The sequence below is a fragment of the Macrotis lagotis genome, chromosome 6, assembly GCF_037893015.1.
Source record: "Macrotis lagotis isolate mMagLag1 chromosome 6, bilby.v1.9.chrom.fasta, whole genome shotgun sequence".
Classification (NCBI taxonomy): Eukaryota; Metazoa; Chordata; class Mammalia; order Peramelemorphia; family Peramelidae; genus Macrotis; species Macrotis lagotis.
In genome coordinates, this window is record NC_133663.1 from 132,548,227 (window position 1) to 132,562,616 (window position 14,390).

The 14,390-nt window shown below is 40.4% G+C and overlaps 1 protein-coding gene across 1 annotated transcript in view; it reads right to left on the reverse strand.

Annotated features, from left to right (window-relative positions):
• Positions 1–12,278, reverse strand: part of OBI1 (ORC ubiquitin ligase 1) — a 51,921-nt gene extending 39,643 nt beyond the window's left edge. The window contains exon 1 of the mRNA XM_074191864.1: positions 12,159–12,278. Within this exon, the coding sequence (XP_074047965.1) occupies positions 12,159–12,230 (72 nt within the window). The 5' untranslated portion in view covers positions 12,231–12,278. The remainder of the gene's footprint in view (positions 1–12,158) is intronic.
• Positions 12,279–14,390: the final 2,112 nt, after the last annotated feature.

Genomic DNA, 14,390 nt, shown 5'->3' on the forward strand with positions numbered 1-14,390 from the left:
ATGCTTTCCCAATTCCACTCTTCTGACACCTCCACATCCTCTGCCACTTAGTGATCCTGGCCTCCTTGCTCCTCAAACAGGATACTCATCTCCAGATGGCAGGCATTTTCTTTTTTCAAAAATTTATTTATTCTTATTTTGGACAAATAATGTTTTTTTTATACGTTACTAAAATATTCTTGTTTAAGAGTAAACATAATACCCCCCCCCCAAGAAAATATAGACCTGCATAAGCAATAAAGTAAAGGGGGGGAGGAAAACAAATAAAACTGAAATTTAAAATATAATAATAATAGGTATGGCTAGGTGGTGCAGGGATGTAGCATTGGCCCTGGAGCCAGGAGCACCCAAGCCCAAATCTGGCCCCAGACACCCAATCACCCAGCTGTGTGACCCCATGCAAGCCACCCCAGCCCCATTGCCCTATAAAAAACAAACAAAAAATACCCCAAATAAAATAAAAATAGTAATAATAATAATAATAATAATAATAATAATAATAATAATAATAGCAGTAGGGGCAGCTGGGTGGCAGACAGATCACTGGCCCTTAAGCCAGGAGCACCCAGGTCCAAATCCAGCCTCAGACATCCAACAATCACCCAGCTATGCCGACCCAGGCAGGCCACCCAGCCCCATTTGCCCTGCAACACCCCCCAGAAGATAATAATAATAATAATAAAAATGTGCTTCAGTCTGTATTCCAATACCATCAACTCTGTCACGGGTGGATCACATCCTTTAGGATAAGTCCATCACAAAAGTTAATTCCATATTTTTCCACCATTGCCATTGCTGATCTCAACTCCCTCCTTTTGTACTTCTCTACTACCATGTACTATATTTTCTCTCTCCTTTCACTCTGACTCTGCTGTAGGGTAGCTGAGTGGCACAGCAGACAGATCCCTGGCCCTGGGGTCAAGAGGCCCCGAGCCCACATACCACCCCTTAGGCCCAGCATCCACCTGGCCCTATGGTCCCGGACAGGCCATCCAATTCCAGCCCTTTGCAAGAAGTAAAAAAGAAAATGTGTTATATCTAACCACTCTCCCCCCCATGGTCCATCCTCTCCTTTATTCACATCCCCACCCCTTCCCCCTGCTCCCCCCCTTCCTTCTTACTCCAGATGCCTATACCCCATTGAGTATATATGCTGTTTCCTCTCCTAGCCACCTCTGATGCGAGCAAAGATTCCCGCCTTCCCCCTTACATATCATTGCAATAGCTCATTGTAATAAAGAAAAATCTTATACGAAATATCTTAGCCTATTCCTCCTCTCCTTTTTCTTTCTCCCATTACATTTCCCTTTTATCTATTGACTCCATTTTTATACCACATTATATCTCCAAATTCAGTTTTCTCCTGTGCTTCATCTATAAAACCTCCTTCTACCTGCTCTATTAACTGAGAAGGTTCATATGTGTATTATCAGTATCATTTTTCTATACAGGAATACATGCAGTTCATCATCATTAAGTCCCTCATATTTTCCTCTTCTCCTCCAATCTCTATGCTTCACCTGAGTCCTGTATTTGAAGATCAAACTTTCTGTTCAGCTCTTGCCAACAGGAAAATTTGAAATTCCCCTGGATCACTGAAAGTCCATCTTTTCCCCTGGAAGAGGACATTTAGTTTTGCTGGGCAGTTGATTCTCGGTTGCATTCTAAGCTCTTTTGCCTTCTGGAATATTATATTCCAAGTCCTACGGGCTTTTAATGTAGTTGCTGCTAAGTCCTGTGAGATACCGATTGCAGCTCCATGGTATTTGAATTGTGCCCTTCTGGCTACTTGTAATATTCTCTTTGACTTGGGAGTTCTGGAACTTGGCTATAATATTCCTGGGGGTTGTTGGGGTTTTTTTTTTTTTTTTGGATCTCTTTCTCGGGGAGATCGGTGGATTCTCTCCATTTCTATTTTCCCCTCTGCTTCTAGGATAGCAGAGCAATTTTCCTGTAATAATTCTTTGAAAATGATGTCAAGGCTCTTTTCCTGGTCATGACTTTCAGGTATTTCAATAATTTTTAAATTATAGTTCCTAAATCTGCTTTCCACATCTGTTTTTTTTTTTCAATGAGATGTTTCAAATTTTCTTCTAATTTTTCATTCTTTTGGTTTTGAATTATTGAGTCCTGATTTCTCATATATTCATCAATCTCCCTGAGTTCCATTCTTTGTTTTAAGGATTTCTTTTCCTCAGAGAACTTTCTTATCTCCTTTTCCATCTGGCCAATTCTGCTTTTTAAAGCATTCTTCTCCTCAATAACTTTTTGAACTGTTTTGTCCATTTGACCTAAGCTGATTTTTAGCATGCTATTTTCTTCAGCATTTTTGGGATCTCCTTGACTAAGCTGCTGACTTCATTTTCATGTTTTTTCCTGCATCTCTCTCATTTCTTTTCCTAATTTTTCCTCTATCTCCCTCATTTGATTTTCAAAGTCTTTTTTGAGTTCTGTCATGGCCTGAGCCCAATTTCTGTTTTTCTTGGGATCTTTAGATGCAGGAGCTTGTACTTCCTTGTCTTCAGATTGAGTGTTTTGATCCTTCTTGGGATCACAGGCAAAGTATTTCTCAATGGTGTTCCTCTTTCTTCTCTGCTTACTCATTTTCCCAGCCTGAGCCTGGTTTGGGGGTGCTTCCTGAGCTTTTGGGTCACCCCCACAAGGATCTCAGTGTGTGAGGCTCTGTCCTCCCTCCTGGTCTGTGAATGACCATAAGTGCCCCCTCTGCCATGGAGGCTGAGGTAGAGGGGGCCCTGCTATTCTAATGGGGGGGCCTAGACTGCGATCAGGATCTGAATGTGGTCAGAACCCCAGCGTCCTGTTCCAGGGACAGAGGACAGAGCTCAGCAGTCTCTCTCTCCACTCCCCTCCCTAGACTCTGCACTCATGCCCCGGGGGCTCCTGCTTACTGTTCTGCTTGCTGTATGCCCTGAGGGCTGGTTTCACATGCTTGCTCTGGCAGAGGTCCCCCCCACTGTTCCCCCACGTTGTGCCTAGTGCTCTTCAGGGTGTAGGTCAGGAAACTGCCCCACTGCTGTGAGCCTGGCTCGTAGCACCCTGGGGCTTCTTCCAGGAGGCTGAAGTTCCTTTGCTCTGGCGGGCCACCCCTCCCACCCCGTGGAGCTGAGCCTTTCCACTCTTTTCCAGGTTACCCTGGGTTGGAGAATTGCCTCACTGGATCCCCTCTGTGGGTTCTGTCTCTCGAAAATGTAGTTAAGAGTCCATAGTTTATAAGTTTTGCTCCAGAGCAACTAAGAGATGGTCCTTTCCTGTCCCATCTTGGCTCCGCCCCAGGCATTTTTACTAGATGCCCTCCTGGAATGCTTTCTGTCCTCATCTCCACCTTCTTACTCCTCTGCTCCCCGTTAAATGCTAGTAATTTCCTTCTGTCACCTGCTTTCAATCTATCTTTTATATAGCTTGTTTGTATAGTTGTTTTTCACATTATCTTCTGCATTAGTCTGGGAGCTCTTTGGAGAACAAGGATTGTCTTCTACCTTGGTATTCTGAGTACACAGAAGGTGCCTAATAAATGCATACTGATTGACTGATACCTCTCTGCTTGACTGTGGGCAAATAAACACTCTGAGCCTCAAGGAAAGGGAAGGGAGATGATGATGATCTAGATTTCTAAAGTCTCTTCTAAACCTTTGGATTTTTGTATTTTCATAAAGCACCTAAATAATAAGAACATAGCCTCACAGGATTAAGAGTTTAGTGCAGGTAGGCAGCTTAGAAACTGTCTGGTCCAATTTCCTACTTTTAAAGCTGAGGAAATTTAGGAACACAGCCAGGAAAAGACTTGTCCAAAGTCAGAGAAGTAATGAGAATCAGTAATCAACTCAGGAGGCTCTTTCTAGTAAATGACTGACATCACCTAAACTCATTTACTGAGAGATGCAACGGATACGTGAAGAGAGCCCTGATTTGCAAGCTATAGGAAATTTTACTTGAGCATGAATCCCATTTGATCGGCTGAAAAAAACAGGCACATTAAGTTTAGAGATTTAGGTAGTTGGGTGGGAGGAGGGCCTAGACTTGCTCTGTTTAATGGGGGGGAGGGGCAGGGCTTCTATTTCTTTTTCCTTTTAGGTCTTTGTCTCCCCAATGCCTAGCACAACACCCTACACCAAGGGAGTGCTTAATAAATGCTCAACAAAGTGAACTTCCCCACACTTTTTTATGATCTACATACATGTTTCCTTGTCACAAGACAACCAGAAGTTCACATTCATCTACCCTACTCTTGGCTATAGGCCTGTATTTTAGAATGAAGTCATAAAGTCAAGCCCTGCTCTTTTTGCAAGTGAACAGGTTCTCAAAAGTCTGAGTTTCTCTCCCAAGAAACAACACACAGACTTTGTAGAGAAATATTCCAAAGACTGGAATATGACCACTTTCAAGAATATTTTCCTTTAACCAGCCACTTAAAAAAAAAAAAAAGTAGTTCTGACCTTCAAGTAATATTTTGGTCAAGCCCATTAGTCTTTGAGCTTGGGCAAGCACCAACAGGGCCAGATATGAAGCCCTGCTATGAATGGACCTTTTGTCAGTAAACAACCTTGCTTCATTCACTGCTGCTGTTGTACCTCACTACTGTTGATACACTACACTGTTTGACTCTTTTAACCACAAGTGATATCTGGTCACTGGACACAGATGGCTCTGGAGGAGAAAGTGAGACTGGTGACTTTGGTCACAAATATATAAATTAAGGTTCAGACCCACTGCCTTGGTCCTCCTACTAAGGGTGGGACACCAGAAAGTGTCTATCATCTGCCTCTTTGCTTGCAAGTCATTTTACTCACTTTGAAATTAAACTTCTGTTTGATTCCTGACTCTTCTGTCTGCTCTGTTTAGCTCCAGTCATTCACAGGTTAGAGGTGAGTTCAATCTGGTTGACAGTATCATGCATTTATTCTGCAAAAATGTATTCTAGTCAATAGTTTAAATACAGTTTAGGTGAGTATAAATTCAGGAATGAGAAGTATCTAAAGTTCCTGAAATAAGTTAGCCAACATTTTAAATTTAAAAGTAACTTTTTAAATTTGTAACTTTTTTTAACCTTAAAAAAATACATAATTTTCTCTTAAATAGATCTGAAGGGAGAGGCAATACTTTTCATTCTCTGCATGACACCCACTCTTAAGGGTCTAAAATCTAGTAAGATTTTAGTTGATTCCCAAATTGTTTTCTTCTGCCCTAATTTATTTATTTATTTATTTATTTTTGCAAGGCAAATGGGGTTAAGTGGCTTGCCCAAGGCCACACAGCTAGGTAATTATTAAGTGTCTGAGACTGAATTTGAACCCAGGTACTCCTGACTTCAAGGCCAGTGCTTTATCCACTAGGCCACCTAGCCGCCCCTCCTAATTTATTTCTTGAACTGCAGATGGTGATTTCCAACTTTCTACTATATCTCTTCCTGGATACTCCACCAGTATCTTTTGCCCAATATATCCAAAACCAAAATTGTTTTTACTCTCAAACCAGTAACTCATTATGACTTTCCTTTCTTTTTGAATGGTGCCAACATTATTTCTAATCATCCATGAAAATTTTTTGATTCCTCTCCCCATCTAATATTCTTCTATAATCTTCTCAAATCTATAATTTCTCAAATAGGTCATTTTAGAATCCCATCAAACTGAAATCCAAGTCCTCAATACCTCTCCCTTAGAATCCTATGGCAGCTTCCCTTTCCAGTGTTGCTATCTAATTTTTCAGAGAAACAATACTTCTGATACATAGATAGCTCTAATTATCTTTAGAGTGATAAGAGATAATAAAATTTTGAATTGGGCTCATATACTGAACTCTTCCTCAGATTCTTCATCTATAAAATCAGAGGGCTGGTTAAAATCCAAAGAGACATTTTTCAGGAATGATCTATGAGAATTTGTTTTGCTAAAGAACTATAATTAAAAAAAAAAACACACTCCAGCTCTACTGCTTAAAAACCTCAGATGTATCTCAAGAAGTTTCAATATAATATGACTTTCATCTCGTTTTTCATAGAAGCCATACCTCTCTTAATGTCACCCAAGATCACCTAAGCTTTTTGGCTCTCATAATATTGACTTACACTGAACCCATTATAATTCCAGTAATTTTAAAATAAATAATCATAATGACTGAAATTTATATAGCATTTCGAGGCTTTCAAAGCATTTTACATTTGATTTTTACAACTGGGAGGTAGATGCTGTTATCACCATCCCTATCTTTTAGGAAACTGAGGCTGTTGGGTTTAAACAAATTGCCCCCAGGTCACACAACTAGAATTGAGGATAGTATTTGAACTCAGATCTTTCCCACTCCATTCACTACCAAAGCTGGTTCTCTTTTTAGACAAACTGCTGTCTTTTGCTCCTCATTCTTCTATTTATGAATTCAATATTCTAAACTCAACTATAAGACTTTACATTTATCCCTACTGAATTTCATGTTATTAGATTCAGCCCAATGTTCTAGCCTGGCAAGATCTTTTTTGGATCCTGGCTCAATCACCCAGTGTGCTAGCCAGGCCTCCTTGGCACTATATCCTCTTCAAATCTGATTAGAATGTCCTAGATAGCTTTGTCCAAGCACTAAAAACAAATGTTAAACAATAAAAGGCCCAGCTCAGATCCCTGGGTCAGTCTACCCAAGTCTACCTTCCCACTTGACACAGAATCATTAAGGACTGACCTTGGGGCAGAATGTTTAAGCAGTTCTGAAGCCAACTGTATAATCATCTAGCCCACATTTCTCTATCTTGTTAAGTATTCTCTGATCTCATCAAGCCCTGCCAGAGTCAGTTCCATCTTTGCCATCTCATCTCTGTACCTCCGCTTGTGTCATTCTTTATGCCTAGTATACTCTTGCTACTCATCCTTCAGCACTCAGCTAAAAATGCTGCTTCATTTAGATTCCCATCTATATCACCATTCCATCTATTAGAAATGTTTTTCCCCAAAATTCTCAAAGTACTGTGACTGTACCTCTTTTGTCGTCTATGATGTGTTGTTGTTATACGCATTGATGCTGACTTCTTGACATTAAAAAAAATATTCATTTTATTGCTTAAGATCAAATATTACATTTTAAGTTTTTCCAGGAAACAAATGAACTTTTCTGAAGGAAAAAGTATGCAACAGTTCCAAAATGACTCTTATCCAGTTCCTATTTCTTTTTTTTATTGCCTATTTTTTCAAGAAAAACTTCCCATATAGCTTAGATAAGAGGTGATTTTTTGTTTTGAAAACTCACTTCATTTAGTAGTAGGAACCTTGTTATAGAGACTTGGAGAGCATCTCATCCATAACTATGTGATACCAAGTAAATCATTTAAGTCTTCTTTGTTTCAGTTTCCTAATCTTGTTCATTGTTTTACTAATGTGATATTCCTTTTTATCATCAAGAATATCATTGGAAGAGTATAAATTATTTTCAACAACAGTAATTACCAAAATGCTAATGCATTAATGGACTGCATTACTAAAAATATGTCAAAGGAGATAACAATCCACTGCGCTCTTCTCACTGGTAAGACCACATCTGGAGAAGTGTTCAGTTTGCAGTACCCTAATCTACTACAAGATTCTAGGAGTCTAACTTAACACTTTAAGGAAACTATGAAAGGGCAATAGAACAAAACCTACTTTAATTCTTATGCCAAAGTCCAATTCTTATGTCCAAAGTTTATGCAAAGATATAACATCATTTGCCTCTATTAGTAAGTTGAAAATTCTTGGTAATTAATAGTTGTTCGGTAGAATAGCACTCATAATAATAAGGGAAAAGAAGAGGGTGCAGTGATACTTGTATACTTGTCAAGAGGTATTAATCATTCTTACCAACAGATAATGAACTTGGTACCCTAGGTTAAAATTGATTAGAATTCTTAGCTAAAAACCTAGCAAAGAAGCTCCAGTACCTTCATCTGTGGAAAAAAAAACCCAACAAAATATTTGCAAGTGTGTTTTAAAAATATGAAGAATTGTTACTAATGTTCAGCAATGCCATAATAAAATGTCTAAATACATTTATAGGTCTTCAAAACAAAATTCCAGATTAGAACCAAAAGACATGCTAAATCAGTCCAAATTTCTTCCCACTTCTTTTTCCCTTCACTGAAATTTACCCATCTGGTATCTCTTTGTGGGCAAGTTTTCAATGTCAGTGCTTTCCAATATAGAAGTAATTCTATGGTAATAAAAGAGGTCTAGAAACAAATCTAGATCTTTTTCCTTTACGATAACAATGTTTGCTTTAAAAAAAAAAAGCTTTTAAAAACCAGTGCAAGGATAGGAATAATGGTTGATATTTCACAAAAGTGTGGGAGTGTCACTATTGGTAGAGTTATTTTGCTGACATGGACAGATACTTCTCAGGACCATACCACATAGGCAGCAACCATTGAGAATGGCTCTCAGTTTATTTGATTTCTTTATCAAGAGAAAAAGAATATAGTTCTTTGAGGTTAGAAAAACCACTGGAGTGTGAGCCTCCCCTGTGGCAGGGGCTGTTTTTTTGCCTCTTTTCCTGTCCCCAGGTTTTAACAGTCTCTGACACTTAATAAATGTTTACTAATTAGTAGAGGCCACAATTGTTTGGCTAAACAACCAAGATACTAAATTGGACTGGCTTCTATCTATACTACTTAATACTTAAAGCATAGTATATAGATAGTAAAGGATGCTGACTTTGGAATCAAGATTCATATTCAGACCTCACCTTTCCTACTCAATGACCTGTGTCACCTCAAGCAAGTAACTTACCTTCTCTTGTTTCCTCATCTACAAAATAAATGAGGGGCAGCTAGGCAGTGGATAGAGCTCTGCAGTCCGGAGTACCTGGGTTCAAATCCCGCCTCAGGCACTTAATAATTACCTAGCTGTGTGGCCTTGGGCAAGCCACTTAACCCCATTGGCCTTGCTAAAACTTAAAAAAAAAAATGAATATGGAAAGACCTACCTCATCAGGCTGCTGTGAGAAAAAAAATGAGATAATGTAAAATGTTCAACAAACCTTAAAGTGCTTATATAAATGTTCATTATTATCATGAGATAGAAGGGACCTCAAAGTTCATCCTAACTCCAAGATTCTATGTTTGAGAGAACCTGGGAAAGATAGACTAGCTATTCTAATGTAGCCAGTAAATTTTCCTGGACAGCAACTCTGGAGCACAAGATTTCTGCTAAAATAACTCCAGTCCCACATATTAACTAGGATCTAGATGAGCAATGATTGGAGAAGGGCTGCTTTTAAGTTGTAAGCTGTGCTACCTTGGAAACCCAACCACCTTGTCATTTGCCCAGCCAACTTTTCTCTGGCTTAATTCCGGTCTCAACTAAAATCCCTTCTTTTCTTAAGCCCTCTTAATTCGAGTGCTTTCCTTCTGTTATTTCCAATTTATTGCATATAGCATATATGTACATACTGCTTGTTGTCTGCCCCATTAGACCACAAATTCCTTGAGGGCAGGGACTGTCTTTTGCCCCATTTGTGTATACCTAGCACTTGACAGTCTGGCATATGGTAAGAACTTTTTGATGCACCATCTTTCCTCAGGAAAGACAACCAAGAAAATGCCTATGACCCAGGATCAATTTTGTTGTTGTTCTGAAAACTAAATGTAATATAAAATTATACTGTGAAAAAAAGTTCTTAGCAGAGTAACTGAGTTCACTAAAGATTCAAGGCCTGTGGTTCAACAGTTAGACAGCATTAGCAGATTGGCTCTCACACAAGTGCTTCCTGCTTAGCTGACCCATAGAAAGATTTTTCAGATAGTTGTAAAATAGCTTCATGAGTAAAAATGATAGAACATGATGGAAAATTAAGGAAACTATTTCCCATGTTTTGGACAAACTTGAATTTCTGTTGTAAGGAAATTGTATACAGACTACTTTTACCACCTTTAAATGGAATGGGCCTTCCTCTTTAGTGTCATAGGCCTTAAAAATGCTTCACATACATACCTTCCAATTGGACAGCTCAAATCAGAGGTAGTTTTATTTCTATCATTCACTAGCTGGGTGACTTTAAGGAAGTTATATAATTCTCTAGACTTTAGTTTCCTCATTTTAAAATGGGTATAAAAACACCTGCCCTATTCTACTTCAAGGGGTTCTTGTAAGGACCAAAAAGATGAAAATGTATTTTTGTGAAAGCAGAAAATCTTCTACAAAGAGTATACAAAGTAAGTCCCTGAATGAAAGACTTAGACTTAAATTAGTCTAATTAATAATTAATGATAATCTTTAACACCAGAAGTGAGGTCTAACAAAAAATAAAACAAACAAAAAAAAAACTGGGTTGTCACTGAGTTTGTATAACCTGACTGGTTTAAACCACAGCCTTCAAAAATCTGTCTATGAGATGGGGAGTGGGAGGGGAAAAGATAAGACATGCAAATCACTGACATGAACTGGTGCAATATACATAGTACCCTTAATGGTGGTACTATAGACATAGTAAGCACTAGATAAAAGTATGACCTAATTGCCTTTAAAAATTTGACAGTGAGTTTGCCTATAGCTTATGTGTGGTTTTAAACTATAGTATGAAAAACTGTCTTTTGGGATGGGGAGTGGAAGGGGAAAAGATTGCTATGCAAATCACTGACAGGAACTGGGTTTAAACACATAGCAAGCACTCAATTACCTAAAGGATTTAATGACCTTTCAAAAATTGGACAGTGAACTTGCATGGTCTAACTGTGGTTTAAACTGAATTTCAAAAATGTGTCTATGGGGGTAGAGAGTGGGAGGGGAAAAGATAGACATGCAAATCACTCACATGAACTGATTCTATAGTTACACTAAGCATTCAATAAATATATGGCTTAAATGGCTTTTTAAAAATTTGACAGTGAACTTGCATGGTCTAACTGTGGTTTAAAGTGAAGTTTCAAAAATCTGTCTATGGGGTAGAGAGTGGGAGGGGAAAAGACAGACATGCAAATCACTGACATGAACTGATTCTATAGTTACATTAAGCATTCAATAAATATATGGCTTAAATGGCCTTTTAAAAATTTGACAGTGAACTTGCATGGTCTAACTGTGGTTTAAAGTGAAGTTTCAAAAATTTGTCTATGGGGTAGAGAGTGGGAGGGGAAAAGATAGACATGCAAATCACTGACATGAACTGATTCTATAGTTACATTAAGCATTCAATAAATATAGGGCTTAAATGGCCTTTTAAAAATTTGACAGTGAACTTGCATGGTCTAACTATGGTTTAAAGTGAAGTTTCAAAAATTTGTCTATGGGGTAGAGAGTGGGAGGGGAAAAGACAGACATGCAAATCACTGACATGAACTGATTTTATACACAAGTAAGCACTCAATAAATATAGGGCTTAAATGATCTTTAAAAAGTTTGACAGAGAACTTGCATGGTCTAACTGTGGTTTAAACTGTAGTTTGACAGAATTTCTATTTGAGGCTAAGGAGTGGGGGGGATTAAAAAACACTGCCGTGAACTGGTGTTTCATCCACACTAAGTCCTCAGTGAATATATAACTTACATGTCCTTAGAAACTTTTGACAGGGCGCCTGCCTGGCCTAACTTTATGGTTTAAGGTGTAATTTCATAAAGTCTGTATTTGGATTTGGGTAGTGAGGGAAAAGACATACCTGCCAATCGCTGACATGAACTGGTGTTTTGTACACCATAAATACAGTGATTAAACTGGATGTTTACAAAGTCTAAGGATGGGGGGGGAATTATGAACAGGATGTGGCATTATTTACAATACACCCGAAAGCCTGCGATCCTGAGAGCTGCCTCTGCCTAGTTTGCTCAGCGCATTGGCCCCCTGCGCCTTGGCATCGCTGCTTTCCCGTTTCGGAGGGTTGTGATTGTGTATACAGCGCTTTATTTATTTATTCCGGGCTGGAGCTCGGGGCCCCCCTGAATTTTAAGAAATCAATAGACGAATAACGTTAGAGCCGGGGCCGGGCCGCTGACCATTGTTCCTCGGCGCCTCTGGCACCCCGGGCCGCGCGCCCCGGCCCCGGGAGCCGGCGCCCACGCGCACCGGGCCGCGCCGCCGGCTGCGTCCCTCCGGCAGCATCCGCGATGCCGGCCCCCCCACCCCCCAACACACACGCCCCCCCCGCGACAACGCCCCCCCCCGGCGGCGGCGCGGCGCCTCCGTTCCATTACCTTCCCCAAGCAAATGTGGCACGTGATGGGCAGCGTGAGAGACAAGGTAACGTTCTGGACGTTCTGAGCCATGGCCGCGCTCAGAAGCCCGCCAACGCGGAAGTCCCACCGCCCGCGGCCGGGCCGCCCGCTCCGGCCGCCGCGGCTCCGAGCGCGGCCGCGGAGGTCGGGGCTACGGCGGCTCTCGGGGGCCAATGCCTTCTCCTGACGGGCGGCCGAAAACGCGCTTTTTGAAACGCCGAGCCGGCGGAGGCGGGCGGCCGGGGGTGGGGGAGGGGAGGAGGGAGGAGACAGGGAGTTTCCCGCCCTGCCCTTCCCCCCACCCCGGGAAAATGAGCCGGCGCTGGCGAGCCCCGCCGCCTCCTGCCTCCCTTCACCCCAATCCAAGCCCCCCGGGCCGCGCCACCCCTTAGCGCCCACACTTGGCTGCGAGAGGGGCAAGAGGGGAGAAGCCGGAAACTGCCTCCTGCGCCCCCAGCATCCTCCCCGCGCGGGGGCCCGGCGAGCGCCCCGACACTGAGCCTTTGGGGTCCACTGACGATCCGCGCCGATCCGGGGGGATCTCGGCACTTCTCCCAAGGGGGGCTTCCGTGGAGATGAAAAGCTTTTTAAAAAAAAAAAAATTTCTTTCTGGTCTTTTGCACCTCTTCCCAGAATCTGAGGACTATCTGCGGCTCCATACCAACTAAATACTCCTAGAAGTGTGAAAAAGCAATCAATTAGGGAGATTTCCACAGGCCCTCCCATCCATTACATTCCAGCCACTGGAAGGATTACTGTAAGAAATGTGCACAATCCCCAAACAAGCAAAAACCCCTTTCTTGCTTTCAACTCTTCCTAAAGAAGCCTGTTCCCATTCTAGTGCCCGCCTGAAAGAAATTCTACAGATGGATAAAAAAACAGACACCCCAGAATTTAACAGAGTTGTTTAATGCAAAGATTTTGTTTTCGATCTCTACTGTACCTTCTTGGTCTATAGGGTATCACTTTTGGGTGTGTGAAAACTTTTTATAGTTATTTACGTAGAGTTTACCATACTTTTTTTTTATTTCGTCGATAACAGTGGCTAATTAAAATCATTTACAACTATTTTCATCTAATTTCCATGACCATTTCTTAATATTTAGATTTTGAGGGGTATAGTGGATAAAGCACGAGCCTTGAAGTCAGGAGTACTTGAGTTCAAATTTTACCTCAGACACTTTAATAATAATAAGTAATAATAATAATAATAATAATTACCTAGCTGTGAGGCCTTGGGCAAGCCACTTAACCAAATTGCCCTGCAAATAAATAAATAAATAAATAAATAAATAAGTGAATGAATGAATGAATAAACAGTTCTAGATTTTTAGAATGACTGAATAAATTGTTTTGTCTGAATTAATGGAATAAATATGAAGAATATAAAGAAATATGGCAAGATTAAAAAGTAATTCAGGGAGACAAAACTAAACTGCAATATATATATACATATATACATACATATACATATATATATATATACACAGCTCTGTAAAAGAATAAACATTCCACATTGGTGTAATAATAAGTACAAAGATTGATACTAGTTTTTTTTTAAGATCAGTGGATGTAGTTTTCCTTTTTACCAGTTGGTCAACGACAATCAGATATTGTTGCAGGCATCATCAAATTTTATGTTTTCCTCAATTTAGTATAAGACTTTTTTTAAGTCTATGAGTGACTTTGGGGAAAATAATTTTTCATATACAGGAGGAAATCATGAAGCTCAGCTGAGGACCTAAGTGAGAGTAGCTAGCAAAATTTTGAAGGTCCTCACAGCAGTTGTTAGATGATACTACAAACCCTTTTTAAAATTGTTCATCTACCCCCACTCACCACTGTTCTGAATCCCTTTTCCCTTCAAAGTTTCCACCCTCTCAGCTGAGGACTGAGATTTTTATTTCAGTGACAAAAGCTTGAAGAAGAGATCCATCTTTTTTCACTCCTCTTCATCTCATATCTTCCTAATACTCATTCCCTCCTCCCTGACCTCACCCCTAGTTCCTCACTGATCCCCACACTTCCCTAACCTGCCCCTATTGCAGCCTTCACTCTGGTATCTCATAAAGGGGTATTAACATATTACTCCCTTTTATTCAGAGTATGGTCAAACCATATGAGCTTTCTAGCAGATCCTCCCACAGGTCCCTCTGGAATACTAGCCCTCCCAACCTCCACCCTCCAGATCCCTATTTTTTTAAAGGAAGA